This window comes from Styela clava, chromosome 5 (assembly GCF_964204865.1).
Source record: "Styela clava chromosome 5, kaStyClav1.hap1.2, whole genome shotgun sequence".
Taxonomy (NCBI): domain Eukaryota; kingdom Metazoa; phylum Chordata; class Ascidiacea; order Stolidobranchia; family Styelidae; genus Styela; species Styela clava.
Window position 1 is genome coordinate 17,789,732 of NC_135254.1, and position 17,073 is coordinate 17,806,804.

At 32.9% G+C, this 17,073-nt stretch overlaps 2 protein-coding genes across 3 annotated transcripts in view; one reads left to right on the forward strand and one right to left on the reverse strand.

The window, feature by feature from the left end:
• The window catches only part of LOC120344042 (coiled-coil domain-containing protein 33-like), a 42,386-nt gene that overhangs the window by 18,820 nt on the left and 6,493 nt on the right, over positions 1–17,073 (reverse strand). For both annotated transcript variants that reach the window (XM_078113024.1, XM_078113025.1), the window contains exons 6-11: positions 15,654–15,770; positions 13,210–13,364; positions 2,264–2,396; positions 1,655–1,781; positions 1,010–1,115; positions 572–709 (exon numbers count right to left, since the gene is read on the reverse strand). In XM_078113024.1, the coding sequence (XP_077969150.1) occupies positions 572–709; positions 1,010–1,115; positions 1,655–1,781; positions 2,264–2,396; positions 13,210–13,364; positions 15,654–15,770 (776 nt within the window). The remainder of the gene's footprint in view (positions 1–571; positions 710–1,009; positions 1,116–1,654; positions 1,782–2,263; positions 2,397–13,209; positions 13,365–15,653; positions 15,771–17,073) is intronic.
• Positions 6,029–10,510, forward strand: LOC120344051 (uncharacterized). The gene is made up of 8 exons (XM_039413137.2): positions 6,029–6,166; positions 6,498–6,566; positions 6,894–6,974; positions 7,143–7,210; positions 7,961–8,105; positions 8,793–8,960; positions 9,602–9,715; positions 9,986–10,510. Exons 1-8 carry the CDS (start codon positions 6,029–6,031, stop codon positions 10,127–10,129), a joined length of 927 nt encoding a protein of 308 aa, XP_039269071.2. The 3' UTR covers positions 10,130–10,510.

A 17,073-nucleotide genomic window follows, 5' to 3' on the forward strand; every position in this document is an offset into this window, starting at 1 on the left:
TTTTCTATTTCCATTAGTTTCCGCATAATCAACAACCTCCAGTTTGAATGCAGCCCTATATGCAGAACGTTTTTGTCTTGCCATAATAGATAATGGGTAATATATAATGAGTATCTACAGTACAGTACGATAATGGCAAATAAATATTCTCAACACAGCGGGAATGTCAAACGCATGCTGAGCTGTCGCATGTGCGTGTGCTTGCACGAAATCGAACGCTTGCACGAATGTCAAACGCACGCTGAGCTGTCGCATGTGCGTGTGCTTGCACGAAATCGTCCTGCATTGGAATGTGCATGCGCGAGCGCACGCACATTTCAGATGTTTAAAACCACATTTTCAATACCGCATTTCTCAGACCTCGTGTATAACGCGCAGCATTGATTTTTGCCTAAAATTCAGTTCAAAATTTTTTGCGTTATAATCGAATAAATACGGTATATGTGGATTTATAGGACATCTGTGGGCATAGCTAGGGTTGTACTGGAACTAATTTGGTGAGTAAATATCCAAAAATATTGGGGCTAAAAGTATATAAACCATGTCAGTTTAGCAAACAAATATCATATACCTGTACGAGTTCGAAATGATATGGATGGAAAGGAATTAAATTCTTCAAAGCCACACGATAGGTGACTAGTTTCTCTTTTGATGCACTATCTGATATTGTTAATATAACTTCCTCTTCGTCAGCAGTTTCTTCAGAAACCTGAAAAATAATAAAAACATAAATTCAATAGTTAACTTTGGTGAAAGTGACAGGGTTGTTAGTGGGATTAGAAAATAATTTTGAGTTAAAAGTGGATAATTTTACGGAAGACTCAAAATAGTCATCTTTGCTCTTGTTCCAGCATCCTTCCATTATATGCATATGGACTTGTGTAAGCCCCCATCTGATAGTAACCAATTAATGTGGACAATTGAGAAAACACATCTTTATTTTCTTGTCTCAACCCCAGCTAATCCCCTATTTATCTCAAAACAATATGTCTTCATCCCAAAAAAATACCTCCATAGTTAATATTTCTTCCCATGTTGGTGAGTGAGTTGCTTGTAATGTTGCATGAGTTGCACTTTGCGCTTTCCTAACACCACGTTCATCAGCTATACTCTTCCTGTAATCCAAAACACAAGAGAAATTTTATAATCTGAAAATTCAGCAGATATTTCAAATACCGGCATTTGACAAAAAGAGCATATTATACAGACACTGATAACTTAGAAAAATAGACGAAAAGTTTTGCCCCATATCAAAATTAGTTAAAGTCTCGTGTTCAAATCCAATGCTCGCCACCTGGGGTGTAATAAATTGGCTAAGTAATGCTGAACGGGAAAGATTGCAATCCTTTGTAACTACAAAAGTTTAGAATTCGCGATGCAGTGAGTAATTATGTGTTATTTTAATTGGTAGCTCCCATATCCTATTATGATCCAACAGTTCATGCAAAACTAAATAAAATAACTTGTGACTGGAAATAACCTCCAAACGATGAAATAACAGAAAACGAAAAATTTTCCTCGCTTGAAAGCCGTGGGCCAGAGATTGGGAACCACCACTGAAATGCTCTGTGTCAAATTGTGCATCAGTAAATGCAAATAACACACATAATGATGAATAGCATGTGATAATATTGATAAAAGAGTTCATGCTTACAAAGATGCAAATGGAAGAGGATCTTGTCCATCAGATCGTGAAGGTAAGCTTGTTGCACCATGAACAATGACATATACTTCCTCGTACCCTGGTCTTGCTACATGATGATCAGGTCGCAAGACATAAGCTGGAAATGAAAACGGATGAAAATTGAAGAGTGAAAGTGTAATCCTTGACAAATGCCGCCATCCCCAATTATCGAAAAGTAGTAAAAAAAATCTTTATAAGAATACTAATTTTCAAAATGAAGAGTATTTATCATTTACATTAGGCATTACTGGATACTCAGGGCACCAAAATCAAGGTTGTTGAGTCAAGAGTTTATTACGCTTTTAATGTCGATGCAGATTGTAAAACCACCTAGAGTGTATGCAGTAAGCATAAATTGATTATCGATAATTCACCCTCAACAGGCAAATATAAAAAGCTTGCATACACCAAAGCTTTTATGAACAAAATTTGGTTTCACAGAGTTCATAGCTATGAGATGTAATTCTAATTCCACTAAACCAGGTTCCGAATTCGATAATCGTTTTCCAAATGGCTCAAGAGAATAGACTTCATAGAGCTGACTGAAAAAGTTGCCTAATGGCGACTTTTGACCTTTACCTTCTCTATCAGGAATAGGTGATGTTAAGGTTGGCGATTTTGTTCTCTTTGGATTAACCTTCTTTGGTGGAGATTTTGTAGAACGAGTTGGTTGAGGTGGAAGATTTGATGGTCCTGGTGAATCCATTGTTTTCTAGAAACAAAATGAATATTCAAAATTTTAACCAATATATAACATGTTGAAACAACATGCAAAGCGTATGAAAAATATTTGATGAAAAATTATATACAAAAATTAATGAATGAGTTAATTTTGTTGTGAGATGGCCTGGTGGTTGTAAAGCGTTAGACTTAGCAGTGTTGGCATCACAAGGTTCATATCTCTGGTAGGTCAAATCGCATGCCCACCACCTCACCATGGCTGTAGTAAATTGAACTGAAAAAATTGATCCTTTTGAAAATAGTAGTTCCTTATATATCAGTTGCTGCTTCTACAGTACCTTGTTCAAAAATTAAAGACTGATTAAGTGTCATTGTAAAAAATCCATTTCTGTATTTTGCATTGAAAATGCTTTGCTCTGTCAATGGTTCTGCTGTTCAAACATTTCAAGTTGCACGATCATTTACTCTCGACACTGATAAGTAATTGACTTAGGAAGTTTTTTCATAATTACTTGGAATTAAATTGAATACCTTATTATTATTGTGAGGCAAGTATAGATTTCAGGAGTAGAGATTGAAACAGTAAAATATTGCTTCTCTTAGACAGATTGATGACTGAAATTACCATTGAACGAACAATTTGCCAATATATTTTTTCATTGAATATTTAAAATGATATGCTTTCATAATATTAGAAATTAAAAAAACACACATAAAATAGATTCACAAAATCTTCACCTTAGAAACCAAATTATTTGTTATTAACAAAACAAACAAGCAAATCATCACATTAATAAAATTTATGTCAGGAATGGGAAGTGTTAGATTTACACAAAGAATAAAAGATAATAATTCCCCATCTGGAGATTGTATACATACAATGACACCCAAATTGTAGCATGCATTGAACTTCAAATGAAAAATTAGGGTAGATATAAAATGTACTAGTAATGAAATACAATTTAATCCCTGTTCATGGTTTTGTTAATATTGAACATAGCATAATGGCAAATCAAATACTTTGTTGCAAAGAGTTGAAACATGTTCACCCAGTTCCAGCCGTTGCAGACCAACACAATTTCAAGCTTTCAAACAAGAAAGTTGAGATTGGTCTCCCTTATTGAATAAGCAAATTGTTGATTGTGTTTTACAAACAGGAAATACATTTAAACTCCAGTGATTTAGGAGACAACTTTTGGCTTTCAATAGGTTGTGTGTCTTTTTAGTAATTGCTATCAGTAATAACTCCTATTTTGCCATTACAATTTAAGTTTATATTAACACCAATGTTACAAAATAATTTCATGCATAAAACCAAAATGATAGTGAAACAATGTTTGAATACCAAGAAAAAAAAACAAGTAATATAACAACAAACACTTGCAAGTGACATTCATACAAATGTTTTGTGATCAAATTGCTTGTGGAGTGAAGATTGTGAATTCAAGCAAATTGAGTGTGAGTATGTTAAACTACAGAAACACTGTCAAAAAAAACTTGTATACACATAAATTGAAATTACAGCCAATTTTATTTTATTTAACAGGGTTTTTCAAACCAAAAACCAGAACCAAAGATCAAGGTGTAAAGAGAATAAATGAAAGAGGTAAGAGCGATTAGAAAATTTGGAATTTGGAACATTCGAGAAATTTCTGAACGTATAATAAAAGGTAGAGCAATATAGACTTTTAAATAAAACAATTGACCCTGTAAAACAATTAGCTGTTTTATTACAAATGTATACAACCATCCAAAATTTCTTTATTGTTCATTATAGTAAGTCTTCAATTTCAGCGAAATATGAACAAGAATTAAGACAATAAATATTAGCTATTTCCTACGGCCACACAAACAATATATCATAAGTAATATATTTTTTGTTGAATTTCTCCTATTCAACCAAACCATGATAAACACAATTAAATATCCAAATTACCATTTTTACGTCAAACATTTAAGACTTATTATTTGTTCATCGAGAAAATGAACCCTCTTAAAAAATAAAAGTGGACAATTGTTCAATATTACAAAAATATTTGTATCACTTATTCTTAGATAAAACCTAAATAAACCTAAAAAGTATCGATAGATCAACGCAGCAAAAGTTTCAAAGGTCATACGATGTAAATTTAATATGCATGAAACTTCCGAATAAATAAACTATCCTTATTAATTTTGCATGTAACCTAATTGGATTTAGTTTGGACGTAATAAGTTGATCTGAATATATTTATTATTTAATATTATTTATCAAAACCTGTCATGTAATAACATATCAATAACAAAGTGTATAGAAATAATTTTAGCATATTTCAAAAAATTTTCATTTTAGATGATGCTACTAAACAATAAAGCACCACCCAACGAAAGGAGAAAAAAGTAATTTTGGAAAAGTCACAACTACCTACACTAAACTTGCTATAAGCTATGAAAGAGCTATATTTGTATCAGAGATGTGATTAGAACAGTGAGAGATATGAGACTGGGAGCAATCATTTCGACGCTGTTAGAAAAATAACTAGCTGAAAGGGACTTCCACAACACAGTTTTAGGAAGCATACCGCTTATTTTCCTTTGTTTCTGCATGTTTGGACCTTATTTGAGGTATTATTTTCTCTCCTGATTTTGTATTCAGTTTTTATTTGTTTGTTTTTATCAAATATTTTATCGCCTGTTTCGTTGATGTGGTAATAATTTATACTTATTAGGAAACAAGAAATTTTACCCTGAATATAACATAGTCAGATTCAACCCACAAACTCTCTATTCTCCATAAGATATATATGTATCATTATATATTAATGAATGCAATATAATGTTGTTGCACTTTCTCATTTATAATTCATAAAATAAATTTGATAAAATTTTGTCATGCAGGCAAAGGTGATGGATGATATTAGACATATATTATGCCATATATTTTGATGCCTCGTTGTTCAAAGCATGTTTTATTGAAGGTCATGAGAGATCAGGGATAAAAGGATAGCATAGCAATTAACGGAATACAAAAAACTTTTTATAGTATGGCATGATACGGGTATCAGCTTACTAATATCAAAATCCACATAGCAAGACAGGAGTGAATTTTTGCATAGAGAAATTATTGACTTGAAACCAACTTATGAGCTTAGTAGAACATAGGATGAGGTTTTAAAAGCACATATTATGCCTATGGTTCACTTGGTAAGCGTGATGGCCTAACTGTTAAAAGTATTAGAGTCAGATGTGTTGGTATCGCGATTCGTGAGCTATCCGCAATTCCGAACCGATGAGCGAATGTTCCAAAACCAAAAAATAGAATCTCCTTACATATTGTAAGATAAGATATCCGTTGCCGATTGTACAGGGCAACAGGATGTTCCACCGAGCTAAAAAATTTCCAACTTTTATGGCATTTTTTAGAATTGTTGAGTAATACAGATCGACATACGATTTTGAAAAATTGTATGTCCTCTAGGCCCTAATGTTCCGTTGCTAATTTATATTTATTTGAGTTTAACTGAATTGATGCCAAATCTTTTTTAAAACAGGAACCTTTTAATAAATTAGGAAAAAATAATTGAAATTTAGTTAGTTAAAAAAAGAAGCGAACAATCGACAACTAATTATATTATTGTTTTACAAAATCATACAGACGAATATATAACATAGTAAAAGGTCAACATGAGTGAGATTCTAGAAGCAGGAAAACCACCAAGTAGTCAAGAAACAAAAGTCAATGGAAATCGGAGTTCATCATCAGTTAGTCCTGAATCAAGTATTTCAACTTCAAGGGGAAGTACACCAAATCCTGTGGTTTCGGTGGGAACTTTTGAGTTTCATTTTTTGCCAAACTATTTGAGTATTTTGTAATAACTCTACTTGTGTCATCCACATGCTGTAAAAAACTTATGATATCTAACTCGTTTGGAGTCATGACTTGTATTATAAACATGAATTTTATAACAGGATTTGAAATTTACAATAAGACATAGAGGCAAAACAAAATGAATTGGAAATCATAAACATTAGGACTAATATGAAGATGACGAACTGAAATTTAATGAGACTTAATCGATTTAATTTTGGATAAGTCCAAACTCATAAACAGGCCCCAGCCTGAAATCCTCGCTAACGTTCATGTTCAATTTAGACAGCAGAACACGGAAAAGTTTTGGATTGGTGGCGAAGAGTAGCAATGGAATATGCAAAATCAGCAGCAGTAAGTGTATTACGGTAATTAAAAACACAATAAGTCAGCTTTACAGTCTAAAGATTAGTACAGAATGTGCGTATGTGTAATAAGTAATACCGCTATATTAAATTGACAGAGTGTGAATATGATATATCGTGAATTTCACGAGGTGGAATGTAAATTTCACTAGATGATTCATCTGAGAAGAAATTTGACAATTACCTGCCAAACACTTGTCTAAAATAGAAGATTTTCTCTCTGAGTTGGGCAATCATAACCAAAAAGTCCAACCAAAAGCAGTATTTTACCAAATCACCAAAATCTGTAAGTAAAACAATCTAATACATATATTAGCTCAAGCAAGATAACTGGATGCAAGCATTTCATGACATGGACATGGAGGAGGTAAAGGAAGATCTACTAGAAGAATTTCAGGTGATGGAGCACTTCATTTACAATTACCATATTTGTTTTCCATTTCCTGTGTATGTTATTAAATAATGTGTTCGACTTCCAAATTCAGAATGTATGATACATAAATGATACTATTTAGGCAGTATTTACTATATTTTCACCACAATATAACCTGAAAATATTTTACAGCAACTATTGACGGAAGATTTGAAAAATTTAAAGCAAGATGAAGCAAGACGATATTTTGATAGACTGCGGTAAGAATTTTAACGGGAGAAATAAATTAAATTAAAAAGTCCTTATTCAGGAAAGTTTGCGGCGATTCGCTGAGTGCGTCTCAAAAATTAACAGAATTCTGTTAAACATAACTAATATATGATTGAATATATAAATGTATATGAATCAATAAATTAGTTTATCTTTCTATGTTGTTTACTTTCACTTAATTCTGTTTTGATCACAAAATTAATTTTCAATTAAATAGTATAAAATACAGTAATTTTTTTTCATGTTCGCAGTGAGTTTTATCGCTGATAATTTGGTCCACATGAAAAAAATAATTGGGAACTGCTGTCCAATAATTAAAACTGAATATTTAAATCTTGATATCAGAGATCGGACCAAAAATCATTATTCCAAGCGTTTGACTCATGATGATCAAATAACATAACTAATTTAACTTTACACTAATGAAGAGAAGATTAAAAAAATAACAAGGTTTCAGATTCATATTCAACATGAACATCCAACTTAGGCCGCTCTGAAGTATTTATACCAAGATGACACACAACCTGAACAACCCTGACCTGGTACACATAATATGTTCAGGTCTTGCGCCATCTTGGTACGAATACTTCGGGAGCAACCAATTTAGAATATCATTTCAGGATGCATTTGGAATAGTCAGTTATTGTTTTTTGCTTTCCTTGGCTACTGGGCAACAATCATGAAATACATGCGAAACAGATAAACATGTTTAATATTTATGTTACCGTACTTCATAACAGGGAACAATTGGAAGTATTCGAAAACAACAAACTTTATGAAATAACTAAAGAAATGAAAATTGCTGATAAAAATAAAAGGTTTGAATATTTGAGTGGACAGTTCATGGAAGACACAAAGAAGAGAATAAAAGAAGCACTAAGTGAGGTAAGTATAACAATGCTTGGTGCTACTCTACATTTATAGAAAGATTGTCTATAAAAGAGAAAATCTTGGAACAAAATTTAACCTAAATATTATTTAATTTATCAGAGTATTCAAATGCCTAGCTAGTGTCGTTTATAAACCTCGTTGTATAGCTTGAAGTTGAGATGCTGTTTTGAATAACTATGTTGTGTAGAATTGTTCAAAACATGAAACCATACCTAAAAGTGCAAATATTACTAGAAGATGTTACATTCAGAATCTACAGAAGAGCAGTAAATATTTTTGACTGCAAGACTTGAAGACTTAGACAACATGCGAATTTTGCATGTTTTGTCGGGGTATCATTTTCGTATTTATCCCAGGAGAGAGCAAAGTGATAGGGCGGCACAATCACACCTCTCATCTGGTAACTATTCCATGTCGGGTACGGGAATAGTAACCCAGTTATTTGTTTTAGATGCATGGATTTGATGGTGAGGGAGACAGCAACGCACAGCTGTGGCACGAACTACTCTTAATCTGAAAGAATCCAGCAATCCTCTCGCACTTACCGTAATTATCCTAACAGGATTAGAACCAACGAACCTATGAGAGTCATCAGAGATGCGATGGGAAGTGTATTCCTAGCGCTTAGCATAATGCGAACAAACCGCCGATCGTGTAAAATATATTGACACTCAATTTCAGAAAGAACAAACAATATTTGATAAAGAATGGAGACTAGAATGTGAAGATTATGGAAAAGGCAGAGTAATTGATATGGATAATCAACTTCGAAATACAATGAATCAAACTTTACAAAAGACAACTAGATTATTCAAAAATACAGTCACAGAAATTACTGTCAACAAACAGGTGAAATAACTGGCTTCTAATTAGATCGATATATATTTATATTCAAACAATAGTGATATAATAGGCCTATTTGAATCCATTCAAATTGATTATATTTAATGATATTCCTATAAATATTGATTTTGGAAATAATTCAAACATTTTCATAAGAAATATTCTCATTTAGAAATTTTAGAGCTTAGAGTCTCCCAATATGGACAGAAAAGTCTTATTAATTTGATTTTTGAAAAGGTAAAAAAAAAAGATCCTCTCGCAACGTTCCTGATTTTTCAAATTCAAACTCATTGAATATACATCGCCTGCTATATGCTCTCCATCGAACATTGTCCAATTTAGGATAGTAGATTATTTAGTTTGGCCATCCCTGCTCTTATATAATGTAAGCTTCAAAATCTATGGGAAATTTGGTATAGGCTTACAAATATTCAATGTATCATTGCATAACGGGTAATTTATATTCACTTTATACTTTATTCACTGTATTATGTAATTTCAAGCATATTTGAAATATTTATTAAATGCAAAATATCAACTTTATTTATATCCGAGATGAAAAATAGTTTGGTATTCAAGATTTTGCCAAATATAGATGCTCGATTCAACCCTTAATAACATTAAAATTTTGCTTCCTTTTGATTTAGACAAACATGGAGATTGCAGAAAACAATATTCAATCATATGCATTAGTGTTATCAACAAATTGTGATGACAGAAAATATTATTTACGAAATACAGTTACTGAGTACTTAACACAGGTATGAGAAATTAGATATTCTACTTTGAGAGTTGGTGTATCATACTGAAACTTCTGATCAAGACAGACATAAGTCAGTAAATATTCTGTAAAGGTTACAGGTTCAACGCCAATTGGTCAGGATAGGTGCACCTGGGACTTTTACCCAATACCGTCTTATACCCAATCTATACTAGTTTCAGGACTTTTACCAAATACCGCCTATCAAGATACTTGTCATATTATTTATTATCGACATCTCTCTCCTCTATTGTGTCTATATGCTACACAGGAAAGACAAAGAAGGGACAACATTTTACAAGAAATGATGGAAAAAGAACTGAGGACACTACATCGAGAGTTGGCACAGCTTAAAAAAAGTATGGGATATAGCCCAGCAAGAAGGTGTTGTGCAAGTATGTGTACTATTTTGTGACCAACGACACAATAAGATAGTTTAAGGATGCAGCCGATCTTCGAATATGGTAGAAGAGGCCTTTATCACTACGCTATCTTTACAAAGAGTTTGGTGGAATATTGGCAATATTGTCCTTGGGAATGATAAGACTTCTGAAACTGCCATTAGACCTTTTGATGACAATGCAGTAATTGATTTAAAAGTGAAGATTTTCGGAAATACAAGAACAATTAATGGAATGCTATTGTATATCTCCAAATTTCACTTCTGCTAGTCAGTTGAACTCAATCTTTAAAAATTGAGTCACAGTTCATCGAAAACATTTATCATTTTTTTCATGAAATTTTATCATTTATAATAATCTATGAGAAAATTTGCATATCACAAGGGATCAATTGAAAATGTTCATAAAGCTACAATATTTGATTTGGACTCTCCAATTTATATTTGCTTAACAAAGTTACTACTTTCTTTATCGAAAATTTATGGATCACTTCCTTATTACATTTCTTTGAAGGTAATGAAAGCATTTTCTGTTATGTAAAAGTTTGGCAATTTGTAAATAGAAGAGTACAAGTTATAAATTTCCATACATTAACTAGGTGTTCACAACCAGATAATTTAGTGTTTTTAAACATTCTGGGATGAAACTTTTCTAATGCAGAACAAGAGAGCAATGCTCAAATACATGGGCACAAAAGCCAAAACGAAGTGGTACAGACATTTAAACTCAAAGATTGCAAACATGAGACTGCCATAAGGTGCTCAATTTTTTGTTTCGATGACGTCACCAAACACATAAAACGAAATATAGAATAAAAATAATAGCCTTCTAGCGACAACAACAATTTTCAACCCAAGAAAATGTCAAAGCAATTTGTTGTTCATTACAAAATTGCTCTCAAAAACAAATTTGAAATGCAATTGAGAATAAATACGATACTTCAATTTGGACTTTATCGTGTAACAAACAATAAAATGAACACATGCTAGAAATTCAAATCCAACATAGCAGAAGTTCAGAATCACCACACAGTTAAAATTAAAACAAAAACGGCAAACGATATACAACATGTATCGTGCAATGAATGTGAAAATAATGACATGCCGTGAAAAGCAAACTCACACACCGACTTACCCAGCCTGAAATCCTGAATCTTGAAGCTGATGCTGTTCAATTAATATTGTATCACATAAAAATATTCACTATTACAGTTTAAAAGTTAACGTTCAATTAAATAACTGAAATTTTATAGTAAATAATAGATAAATAGGTAATTGGTAAACAGAGATGGCTGTTCATATTCAAGTTCATGCATTATAAACCAATAACTAGTTAACTAATACCATACCTGACATAGACTGGTAAACAAATTAGAAGCCATAGTAGGTCATAGGATTGAGTCCATCTAATTGGCTTTCCTTTACCCAGGAATGAGTATTTAAAAAATACCATCCCCAATTCTCATTCAATGGTTCTCTATCAAAAGTTCTCATTTAATTGCCTATTTATAATGAAAACAAATTGAATTTTCGTTTTTTTTTTGTCATGGCAGTCTGGATTTTGCCATCTTATACTCCCAGTGCTTTTGCCCAAAATGGAAGATATTACCATATATTAAACTGCAAGGCTCTGGGAGTCAAAGTATCTGACAATTTGTTTACCTCAAGTAATACGAAGATAATTTCTCAGTAGTGGATTTTGATATGAAGGTCAAATACTAATAGTTGCATTGGCCTTTAGCTTTAACATGTATACAACAACCACCAGCTAGGAAAAAGTTATATATAAAGTGGTATACTGCGGACTGTCAATATATTAAATATCAGAGCAATTTTCGAGCAAAACTTCACAACCTCAAAATGCAACATTGAAAGTGTAAATTTTAATAAATATTAGGAATTTAGATTTATATACTTATGTTATTGATATACATAAACTATACCAACCTGCGCTGAAATTCAACAAATCCAGGCAAAAGCAATCTATTTACTGAAAACTACAACGTTCTGCTATATATCTGTCAACACTAGAACACTTACGAATTTATTGAATATTTACTCAGATGTGATTTTAGACAAGCGTCCAAATACTCCTGTGTGCAGTCGAGCGTATCCTTTGTTTTACGGATGTGACAATATAGGAAATATCGCACATAATCTAGTTATAGTGTCTCAGTAAGGAACAATGCAGACAATAGCACAAAAGAAACATTGATTTGAAGATTACGACATTGAATTGAATGACGATTTTACTTTGAAATCCTACCCAACTCAAGCTTTTGATATTTTTGAATTGCTAAAGTATATTGATTCAGCCAGTTTTTGTTGGAGAAAAAAACATTCGCCATTCATATTTATCAAACTATACATTTGGTATTGGCAATGGATTAAATCAGGGCTGGGAAGCTGGTTCGAAATCACAATAGCTCTCACTCCAGCTACAGATCAATTCATTTTTTTACCCCGAGCTGGGCCTCGTCTCCATTGCCATTGGAGTTATTTGGTATGGCCGCTACTATGAAACATCAGCCAAAATGTAGTTTTGTGGAAGTGAGACTCAACTATGATGAGAGTTTCGAATTGCAAATTCAAGCTGAAACTTTTACATTGTTGATAATAGAAATTTAAATAAAAATTCTCAGCGGAAAAAAATAGATTTCATTATTTTCATGAAGTTTCAGAAAATTAAAAATTTAAAAAAGGGTGCTGTTTAATTTTGCGTTCAATCATTCATAGAAAATATTTGATAAAATACTCTATGGCGCCACATAGTGATGGTTGTAGGATTCATTCATTTTTAGAAGACTTGATTTATCAAAACAAATACGATGACAAACTAAAGACGTTTTACATATAGGCTATGGTTAGGATGATCCTCTTGATTTTATGTTGAAAGTGATTTTTTCACAAAAAATATGACGTAGAACCAGTAGAAGTAATTATTTGACTCAAAAGGGAGTATTAAATTTGGTGAACGCAATGCGAAGAGGAAAAATTCCTGCTGGTACAGATCTATGTACGAAGTGAAATGTGTATAAAACACCATGTAAAAACTACCATTTATATTTGAAAGTGAACAAAAAAAAAGAGCTCACTTGTCTATTACTTGGATGATTTGAATCTTCAAGTTCTGGTGATGATGGAACACTCAAATGAAATGTACCTTCGGTTGTTAAGGTGTCAGGACTCCATATATCAGGAATTTCTTGTGGAGTCCACTGAGTCGTTCGATCAACAGACCTTACTTTTTCTGTAAGACATGTAAACCAGAATATAGGCACATCAATTCACAAATTCATTATTTATGTATTGAGAAGGGTTATTAAACAGTGGCTATATTGTATATTATATATATTAGGGATGGCAAACCTTTTTCAATGAATGGGTCAAAAATTATATTTTTATCATGAAATAGAAGTGAGTGGGTCACAGATATTTAATCAATGTTTGTATCTATAAGAAACTTCTGAAATCTTATGTTGGTGTAGTTTTGTGCTTTATTTATGCAGCACTTCTATCAGGGACTTGTTATGGCACTCGATTTCATGAAATTAGAGAACAAAATCACGCATATGAATCACCAAAAAAGTTTAGGATGATGCGCAAATTATTTTTTGAAGTTTGGAGTTTGGAGGGAATTCCACTCTTTCTGTTTTTTCTGTCTGTTTTGCAAGGAGTTTGGAGAAAATTCCACTCTGATAGAGTTTAATTTTTCGATCAGCTTTCAACCACATTGAGGCACTCTCACACTGCGTCATTGCTATTTCAGATCTCTATGTTTTTATTTCAAGTCTGAAAGATTTTGTTTTCTTAACGGCATTGTAAGTGAGAAACTAATAAAATGCAAAGTAGCATCTAGTTCTCGTATAACCCCTAAAACAGTCTGCAGAGATTTCCGAAAGAGACAAGACGTTGCGAAAAATGAACAGATAAATTGCATTATTATGACATAAACGATGTCAGAGCCAATAGCTGAATAATGAACGATACACAGCGGTGCAGACATGCGTCCAACATTAGCATTATAATAGTTTAGTTATTGTTAGATTAATTTAAGGCCGGTTTTATCAATTTTCATCACTGATATGTTAGTATTTTATTTTATCCGTGCCTAAACGGGTCACAGATAAAGCGCGGTGAGTCACAAATTGTGACCCGCGGGTAAGTGGTTCGCCATCCCTGGTATATATATATGCTATATATACTAGCTCAATTAAGAAATTCTTAAAGATTCATGCTCAGAACAGTAAAAGCTTTTCAAAATCACATGAAATATCTGTGACTGAATACGTGACATAAATAACTGTGTGATGATTATCGCTTTCTCAATGCGATATTATAGAAGCAATCAGATAGAAGGGTTCACATAGAAGACATACAGTTTTATGTCTTCATTTACTTAAAAACAAGCACTGTAAGTTGAATAAGAGAGTATTATCCAAATATAAAATGGTTAGAAATATTTTGGTTAATCTGATGAGTGATGATCGAATACTCAGGATCATCGGCATCTTCCTAGTTCTCTTGAAATTGATAACAGATTGTTGGATGCTACATATATTGCAATATAACATTCTCTTTGATAGGTTATTATTATGATTAGGGATTATTTTTTAGTAGACCTCAGTCTTTCAAAAACCACCAGGCTCCTCTCAAGTCTTTCTTGAATTTTCTATGAGAATAAATGTAATTTTTTAACAGTTTGTACTTCTATTATAAAAATTAAGTAGTTTTATTCTAATAATCAAATGATAGTTTTCTCACAAGACAATTAAACTGTTGTTCGTCTAGCCTTTGGAATCTTACATTGGGGTTCGGCTCCAAAAAGGGTTGAAAACCACTGTTCTAGACCAGGGATGTTTAACACCCTGATTGTGATCGACAGGTCCATCGCATGATTCACATCTCTCTTTGTGTTAACTTAACAGTGTGCCTAAAAGAATATTGTGCAGAGCCAATATTCAAACATTAACATTAACCAACAAGTTCTTATGGCAATACTGCTGAATTTCATTCCACGAAACTCATCCTATCAAATGGGGAAGATGAACTGGTAGTGTCAAAAAGTTTAAATATGTCAATGCAAAAAATATAGAATTTCCTCAGAAAATTTTAGCTTATGCTTTGTCATTACCCACATTTTTTTTTCCAGTCAATTTTAAATATCCATTTTCACAACCTAGAATCAAGGTTGAAAAACAGGTTTCTACTCAAAGACAGGGAATCATTAGCATGGTAATATAACCATCGGTCAGTAGCTCTAGTTTCTGATGATTTGGCGACTTGAACGCGTTTATGATGTTCAATTCAAAATTTTATACTCATCCATTTTTGTATGTGACAATATTATCGAATAGTCGATATTACAAAAAATTTAGTCTATCTCAGCCAAAGACAAATTGGCACCCCTGCTCTCGACCATGATATTCTGTCAACAGGCAGTGGTATGTATGTTTTTCCTGCGTGAGATGACTTTCATCAAATGTTCCATTAAGGTATATTAGAAATCGTACAGCAAAAACAAATTATGAAACCTTACCAAGTCTACTGAATCTTTCAGTGGATCGAGGAGATACAGTAGATGTTTGAGGTTGTTTATTTGTTTGTCGTAACACGTTTGCTTTTCTACTTGCTTCTTTTGGGGAAGGCTCTGATACTGAAAAATGAGAATTAATTTGAGAATGCAGACATTGGAATACAAAAAATTCAATCTGAAGTTTCCAGGGTACTCCTGAAGTATGTGAACCAAGATGTCGGATGCCGGAACGTAGTATGTGTACCAGGTTAGGGTTAGTTAGGCCATAATTTTATTCCAAATTACCTTATTTTAGTTCTATTGCGAGTTCAGGGACTAGCCAAATGACTCTTGTAGTATTTGTACCTGGCCTAACCCTAACCTGGTCCACGTACTACATTCTGGTGTCCGCTTTATTGGTTCACATACTTCGGGAGTACTGTTTTTAGTATCTCAATGATCTTGTCTGTATATTGTTTAAAATTTAATAAGTCCAGAATAATAGCACTAGCTCACTTTCTTATGCAGAATGTAATTACCGTAAGTTAGGATGTCAAACCGGGAAGACAGTGTCTTACGCTAAATACACAAGTATACAGACGTTTCAACCCACCAGTCTCAAGTATGGATATTTGTTTGCAAGACGGAATAGGACAAGAGGGTAGACGATAAAATATAAAAATATGATCACAATATTACTTGGGTTGAATACACTCAAAAAATAGATTTTATGGCAGTAAAAAATAGTATGTTTCAAAAGACTTGGACACAGCGTCCAATGTGTTAGCTAGATTTTTTTACCCCCCATAATATGTGCAGTTAAAAATCGAGGATCGAATTGTTTTGTTCGTGTTGGAACTTTCAGCTTCACCTCAACTTTCGCTAATTGTAATAGTGAGATATTACCCTTTTATTAACATAATTTACAATCACGATGATTGAGCCACGTCTTCTATACCAGGGCTACTCAACTGGCGGACCGCAGTCCGAATCCGGACCTTTTGAGTGTTAAATTCGGATCGCAGCCGAGTTTGTCTTTGAATGCATCATTTGGTTTATATTTCATAATCACGGTGTAATTCATTTTCGCTAAACCAGAGAAAAAAATGTCTGAGCACCAAATCGCAATATTGAGCCTTGCTTTTGTATTTTGTTAAACGATGCATTCGAATTTTAGTTTGCATAGTTGAAATATATTTCTGACCAGACCCCGGTAATTTTAAAATTTTGTGTACGGACCTTTGGTGAAAATAGTTGAGTAGCCCTGTTCTATACCATCGCGCATCGTTGATAAACATATCTCCGCGCTCGCCCCTACTTGGGGCGAAACGTCTATAAATCAATACATGACTGTCTTACTAGTACAAGAGTGGGTTTCAGTTGCTGAATGCTTCTTAATATAACCTATTTAATAGTCCAGGTGTGAAGTATATATAAATTGACA

Excerpts from the sequence above, each read along its gene's own strand:
- LOC120344051 (XM_039413137.2), top strand. The coding sequence starts at position 6,029 with ATGAGTGAGATTCTAGAAGCAGGAAAACCACCAAGTAGTCAAGAAACA. Across the intron at positions 8,106-8,792 it reads TAAAAGAAGCACTAAGTGAG|AAAGAACAAACAATATTTGA; the intron begins GTAAGTATAACA and ends ACTCAATTTCAG. Across the intron at positions 9,716-9,985 it reads TTACTGAGTACTTAACACAG|GAAAGACAAAGAAGGGACAA; the intron begins GTATGAGAAATT and ends TATGCTACACAG.